Below are 7,737 nucleotides of genomic sequence, written 5' to 3'. Positions count from 1 at the left end.
ATATATATATATAGTATATATATAATAGCTAATATAATAGATATATTAACAGATAATAGAATATATAATAATAAACAAATAAATGAAGTGCAGGAAATAAAGGCATGAATAAAAGTAAAGATCAAAATAAGATAAACTCAACTTTATTGGAAACATAATACTTACAAGGAGATTAATTCTCAAAAGTTTGAAAGGCAGGAGACATGGAAAGGAGTTTACAAGAGAGAAGTTTTGAGAGTGACGAGGGACTAAGATTGGCTTCAGATGAGAATTTCTGAATGCCTTTCCTCACTTACAAACTGCCTATTTATAGACTCCAAAACAGTACCAAAACAATTATTAATGAAACTAGATTATTGCTCAATGATGGAAAGATATCACGTATATAGAAGTAGGCAAGCTGCAATAGAAGAATTAGAAGATCACTGTAACTTCTTAAGATCTGAAATTAAAAGTTTAAAAAATCACCTAAGTATTCTTGCTTTAAAAAAAAAAAAAAAGAGTAAAAATTCGTTGGTATAGAATTTTATCAACGGTAACCTACATAAAAGAAAATAGAGTATATTGAGAATCTTGTAATGGTAAGCCGTGAAAATCCGTTGGTCAGCCCAATCTTGCCAAGGAGGCTTTAAGGGTGGTCCCGGACTAAATGCTTCAGTATTACTCTGTTTAAGAGATGGAAGACATTATAATTTCCATGATTCATTACTTGGCATGGTTGAATCTAGTTTATTCCAAGGCCCAGTATATTTTAACTGTTATCCTAATTATTCACTCTCATTATTTGACTCTAATATTCTACATGCCTTAACATTAAATATTAAAACAAATGGCTATCATATGATGAAAGGATCACATCCTTTAACTGTAGTATATAGAATCTATTATAAATTAATGAAAACAACATTAGAGCCACAGGCTCTCATTACTAGTCCAAAGGGCTATACATTATTATTACAATCTAGTACACCAAATTCTAGTATACAAATTCCTAAACAAATTCATTGGAATCAGGTTACTCTTCCTAATGAATGGCAATTAGAAAATATTATTCCATTACCGAATGTAGAAAATAATTCTAAAGATGATTTAGATTGATTCAAAGTCTTGGGATTACTAAAAGTATCTTTTAATTTTTCTAAATATTCTTTTCTTTCTTGTGGATTATTAATTTTATCTATTAATTCTAATATAATATTTTCATGTGACGATAATACGTTAATAGTTTTATTATAGATACAATTATTTCTATCTAAACAATTACAAACATGAATTTCATCTTCTTCTGACTTGTTATCAGAAGATTGTTCTGAAAAACTATTAGAATATAATTATTATTAACATTTAATAATACCTTTTTAATATTAATTTAATTATAATATAATTATTATTAACATTTAATTGGTAGAATTACAAAATGTGATAAAATAAATTAAATAAAAAAATTATTAATTTAATAATATTTTATTATTATATAGAGAATGAATGGCTAATCCAATGTGGGGATTGAATTTAGATGGAATAGGCAAATGTTAAAAAGTGTTGATATTGGTAAAATTTGAAGATGAATTTAGTCAAACCAATGCCGATGCTCAGTTCAGTTTCATCAGTTATGTATCGATTCTCGTAGTACTGTCCATTAGAGTCTAATACATGAGATGATATTTATAAAATTCAAATATACAAGTTTTATCATTTAAAGAAAAACATATATTCTACTATAAAAAATATAAAAAAAAATTATTTTATTTTGATGGTATTCACATTTATTTTATAAAAAGATACACTTTAATTATAAATTTTTTTTATAAAAATAAATTCACAAACTTAATTTAATGTGATACGATATATTATAAAATTATTTTTATTATAAAATAAATTTAAAATATTAATTTCTAAATTTATATATATGATTTTTTTTTTTTTTAATTATAGGTTTTCTCTTCTATAAAAGCTGACGTCTCATGCATCGTGTTTGTAGGTGCTACTAGTATATGGATAGAGCCGCTCTAACTGGCACATGCCTTTACGTGGTCGTCGCAGTGAACTCATCCAACGAAAGTTGGTGTACGAATCGAACATATGGCTCTTTAAAAAGAGACGTCTCTTCGCTGCTACGCAATCAATCGTGTTCTAAAATGAACAAGTCAACTCGCTTTGGAGTCGTTAAGTTCGATGGAGTTTTTCAAACTTTCATGGCGTGAGATTCACATGCTTGCTCAATCGCAGGAAAACTTAATTATAAATTGCTCCTTGGTTGGCAAGGTTGAGTATTGCGTGTCTTTATTACAGAGTTTTAATTCACGTATTGGAGCTTTGGATTGGTTGGCGAAGCAAAGTTGTATATGGCACTAGCGTTTGTCGGATCGGCTGCTCTGGGAGAGGCATTTGCTGTGTTGAATAGAACGGTTAAGGATGTGATAACCAAAACCATTGCATTCAAATCCATTCTCCAACAACTGAAAAGCACGCTAGATGTGTTGGATCCATTGGTTAAAGATATACAACAATCAAACAGAGAATTGGGTCGGTCAGAGAAGGAAACGCATGACCTGATCCAACAAATGAATAAGGGCGTGAAGCTCGTAAGTACTCGAACCTTACAGGGTGGAAACACTTCGTGAGATACCATTATGCGAACAAGCTTTGCAGTTTGGACGAGGCCCTTGGCAGGTTCTTTCAGATTCATATACCAGCATGGGGTTTGAGGAATGGGATAGAGGTTTTGAGGGGGGTGAATGACCTTTGTGCGCAGATGAATTCGGCTGGGATAAACGGTGTGTTGCCGTGTGCGGTTCCTAAACCCCCTGATTTTACTGTTGGGTTGGATGTGTCTTTGAAGGAATTGAAGATGGAGCTGCTGAAAGAAGAGGTATTGATGCTGGTGTTGACTGCTCCCGGAGGATGTGGGAAGACCACATTGGTTAAAATGCTCTGTCAGGATGAGGACATCAAAGGTACTTCATCTCAATTTCTTTTGGATTGTTACTTGCTTAACATGTCGTGTGTGGAAAATAAAAAAAGGTTTGTGAATATATTTTTTAATTTCCAAAACTGTTTGCGTATTATCAAAGTAGTAAGTGCAACCTTCTGTGACAATAAGCATTAGGTATTTGCCAATGAAATGAACAGATTGCATTCACACATGAGGAATCGTTCAAGTGTTGTTATGACCAAATCTTTGTCTCATTAGGTAAAACATGTTAGGCTGCAACTATGTTGGTTTCTTTCTTTCTTTTGGTTTACCCTTTGAACAGTCTTAGCAGAATAGAAATCTCTTGAACATATCACACTCCGAAATTATGGCCTTGGAAGAGTAAAGAAAGAAGAGAATGGAAGAAACAATTGTCATATTGCGATATTTGGTGCTGTCTTAGAAAGTTGCATTTTTGCTCATATTTGTATCCTTTGCTGGCATTGTGTTGGTAATTCGATTCATATGGCTTGCCATTATCTATATTCCTGCATAGAAATGTTATAAGACATTACGCGTACTTCACAGGCAGATTTCTTACCACATTGTGTTTGGGTAGGCAAATATGAGATTTTGTTTGTCATGGTTACAAAAACTCCGAACCTGAAGGACATTATACGAAGGATTTTTCGCCATAAGGGTGATCGAGTTCCTGAGTTTCAAAGTGATGAAGATGCAATTAACCGTCTAAAGCAACTGTTGAATCGAATTAAGCAACAAAATCCTATATTGTTGATCCTGGATGATGTCTGGTCTGGATCAGAATCCCTCCTTGAGAAGTTTAAGTTCCATATGACAGGTTATAAGATTCTAGTAACTTCAAGAACTGCATTTCCAAGGTTTAGCTGTAAATATAAGTTAGAACCTTTACGTGATGAGGATGCAACAAAACTTTTTCGCCACTCAGCAATTCTGCAAGATGGGAACTCTTACATTCCGGATGATGATACTGTCAAAAAGGTATCTTTGTCACAATGGATATTTGTTTGAAATACGAAATATATATTATTGTAAGGGTAAAATACACAAACCCCCTCAAACTCTCACTATTGATGTTATGTTGTTTATTGTTTATAATCGTTTTTATTTTTAATTAGCAAGGGGTATTTTCTTTTTTGAGAATTTCAAGACATAATTTAGTTTTTTGAAGGGAAAATGGTTCATTGCAATTTTTTGATAATTTTTCCCGCCCCGGATGGGTATGTATATTTTCGTCTAGTTGTACTTTTGCCTTTTGGGTAAGATAAATTTATGAGGGAAGCAATACATGATAGCATTTTCTGTCTTGATAAGTGCATGATGCATACCTAACAACCATGATCATGTTTGCATCCTTGTAGATGTCTTTCTGGGAACTTGTTTTGTTTTTTATGTATCAGTTGTCGATTAAAACTTATTTATGGAGAAAACGCAGAGATACAAACCGTGTTTTCTTTTGTCCTAACAATGAATGTTGTTTAGATACATAGAGCCTTGGACGATGTTACCCCTTTAAACAACCAATAACTGATTTCTTCCTTTTTTGTGGCCTTGAACCGCAGATAGTGAAATTCTGTGGGGGGTTTCCACTGGCCCTTGAAGTGATTGGTAGTTACCTCCGTGGTGAGTCTGCAGCAACCTGGGAAAATAGAATGCAGAACTGGACTTCTGGTGATTCTATTCTTGATTCTGTGCCAGAAGATCATCTGCTTAAATGTCTCCAAAGCAGTCTAGAATTCTCAGATAAGAAGGTCAAGCCCAAGTATGAGGTCATCATGAAGGAGTGTTTCATGGACATAGGTTCATTCCCAGAAGACCAAAGGATCCGTGTTGCTTCACTTATTGATATGTGGGAAGAATTATATGAGCTAGATGAAGTTGGCACCATTGCCAACCTTCTTGAAATCAGTTCTCGAAATTTGGCTAATCTTGTGGTGACAAGGTATGCTGGCTTTTTATATTTGTCCTATGATTTTCTTGGGGGCTGATTTCTTTCGTGTTCACTCCTAGTTGCTAGTTGCTAATTGCTAGTTGCAATATGCTATATATACACGATCAATATATTCTAATTTCTTACAGTTAGATAAACTTTGAAGTTGTGTTAATAAGAGGAAAAAAAGGAAAGCCTATTACAAGAAAGAAATTCAAGAAAAGGAAAGTTGTTCCAACAGGAACCAATGAGGGATTTACCCCTATCCAATTCATCCCGTTACACAATCGCATATTGTTAACTTCTCTCCAATATTTTTAGTCCTGGAACTTATATTTTCTTGTCTGAAGACTGAAGAACTTGAATATATTCTAAGCATCTATTTCTTATTTACCAGGAGAGATGCAAGTGAGGTAGGCAGATATTATGCTGAAGACTTTGTTTTACAACATGATCTTCTTAGAGAGCTAGCTATCCATCAGTGCAGACAGGAGCCAATAGAAAAGACGAAAAAATTGATTATTGACATTAGTGGAAACAATCTTCCTAAGTGGTGGACTGAACAGAAGGAGCAACATATCAGCTCCCACCTATTGTCTATCTCAACTGGTCAGTTCATTTTTCCCACTCTTAAATGCACACACACATGAACAGAGTCTTGTTTGGCAGAATCTTGTTTTTTTCTTTATTTTTCAGGGCATTTTTTGTTCCCTATCACAACGTATAGGATGTTGTTTGCAGATGAAAATTTCTCATCAAGTTGGTGTAAGATTCAACCACCTGAAGTTAAGGTTCTAGTTCTGAATTTTCGAACAGAGAATTACACCCTGCCTGAGTTTGTGGAGAAAATGGAGGAACTAAAGGTTCTTATAGTTACCAATTATGGTTCTTTTCCTGTTGAATTAGGTAACTTTCAGCTACTTGGGTCTGCACCCAATCTAAAGAGAATCAGATTGGAGAAGGTTTCAATTCCTTCCATTTGCAAGACTCTATCAGCATCAAGGAGTTTGGAGAAGATATCCCTATTTATGTGTCATATTGGTCATGCATTTAGGAATTGCAGTATCCAGATCTCAGATGCACTGCCAAATCTAAGGGAGATAAACATGGACTACTGCATTAATTTGGTGGAACTGCCTGCTGGGATCTTTAATATTATCAGCCTTAAGAAACTCAACATCACCAATTGTCATAAGCTGTCTAAATTGCCAGAGGGGTTAGGAAAGCTGGGGAATTTAGAAGTGCTAAGGCTTAGGTCATGTACTGAGTTGTTGGAGTTACCAGAGTCAACTGGAAGCCTCCATAACTTGGTCGTTCTTGACATCTCCGACTGCCTAAGCATTAGCAAGTTGCCAAAGCACATTGGCAAGTTGTGTAATATGAAAGAGTTCCATATGAAAGGGTGCTTGGCATTGTGTAATCAGTTGCCACCATCAATTATGGATCTTGAGCACTTGAAACTTGTGGTATGTGATGAAGGGATGGCCAAACGATGGGAGTCTATTATCAAGGAGTTTCCCGTGCACCACTCCGGTACACAGATAAAAGTGGCGGAAAAGGATATCAACTTGAAATGGCTTCGTAATCATTTCTGAGAGTGGTTTCCGAGAAAGCTAGAGTTTCAACCTATTCCTGCTAGGCTGTGTGTGAGCACCCTGTTTCAAAGTCAGTCTTGAAGAATAAGTTGGTTTTGTAAATGCACGCATTTGTCAATAATATTATCACCATATGATGATTGAAAGATAGAAAAAGAAAGTGTCCATAACACATGAATTACAAGCTGCAATTGATTTTGGCCTTCTCTTGCAGAAATATGCATTCTTTTTTACTCTGAAGTCTGAACAGTACAATTAATTTGATCTCACAAATAAAGAGGAATTGAATGCAATAAATGACTACTAAGCTCAGTTCTATGCAATAAAGGAATGACCGTAGTTCCAAGATGTATAATTTTTGAAAGCACGATGCCGGAGGGTGGAGATAGGGGTGTAAAAAAAACCGGTGAACCAGTAAACTTAACTCGACCAGTTGGTTCAATTTGGTATTGAGTTTGGTTCGGTTCGGTACGGGCTTTATTTTTCCTAAAACCGGTCAAAATAGATCTAATTCATGTTTTTGTTTTTCTAAAACTAGACCGAACCGGTTCATATATATATTTTAATTTTTTATATTGTATATAATTGTTATATATAATATATAATTATATATGAAATAGTTTTGTATTATATGATAAATTACTATTTAAGATAATATTAAATTTTAAAATCTTATATCATTATAGTTTAATTTTATTAATAGTTATACTAATACTATATCACTATATATTATAATATATTATAATATATCACTATAGTCTATAATACAATTATAATATATTATAGACTATATATTTTATCTAAAACCGGATCAGATTAGATCGGTTACACCCCTCAAGTTAGTAGGAGATAGAGTATAAGTTTAGCAAGATGCTCGATATAATATATGTTGAGAAGTGCTCCAGTTATAAAGAGATTTTATAAAAAGAAACTCACAAATTGATGTGATTTTATATGATATAATAAATTTGATTTATAATAAAAATACATTAATAATTTAGGTCAAACATGTCAATTTATGAGTTTATTTTTATTAAATTAATTTGTGATCAAATATAATTTCTATAAATTGAATAATATATTGAATCCATTTTATTGTCAACCATTGTGGTGGTGTTACTATATAAAAAATATTAAGATTTTCATTTTAAATTCTATATAAGAGTAGTGTTAGATTTTTTTTATTATTAAAAAAGACTGACAAAAATAAATACCTTCTATCTAAAATAGAATTTAAAAAATGAATAAATTTACTATGC

The 7,737-nt window shown here is 33.1% G+C and overlaps 1 protein-coding gene across 1 annotated transcript; it reads left to right on the top strand.

The window, feature by feature from the left end:
• The first annotated feature begins 2,345 nt into the window (after positions 1–2,345).
• Positions 2,346–6,694, top strand: LOC122293445 (probable disease resistance protein At5g66900). Its single transcript, XM_043102027.1, has 6 exons — positions 2,346–2,526; positions 2,574–2,957; positions 3,534–3,934; positions 4,516–4,895; positions 5,281–5,492; positions 5,625–6,694. Exons 1-6 carry the CDS (start codon positions 2,346–2,348, stop codon positions 6,476–6,478), a joined length of 2,412 nt encoding a protein of 803 aa, XP_042957961.1. The 3' UTR covers positions 6,479–6,694.
• The last annotated feature ends 1,043 nt before the right edge of the window (positions 6,695–7,737 follow it).

The sequence above is a fragment of the Carya illinoinensis genome, chromosome 1, assembly GCF_018687715.1.
Source record: "Carya illinoinensis cultivar Pawnee chromosome 1, C.illinoinensisPawnee_v1, whole genome shotgun sequence".
NCBI lineage: Eukaryota > Viridiplantae > Streptophyta > Magnoliopsida > Fagales > Juglandaceae > Carya > Carya illinoinensis.
This window is presented reverse-complemented; position numbering and strand designations above follow the sequence as displayed.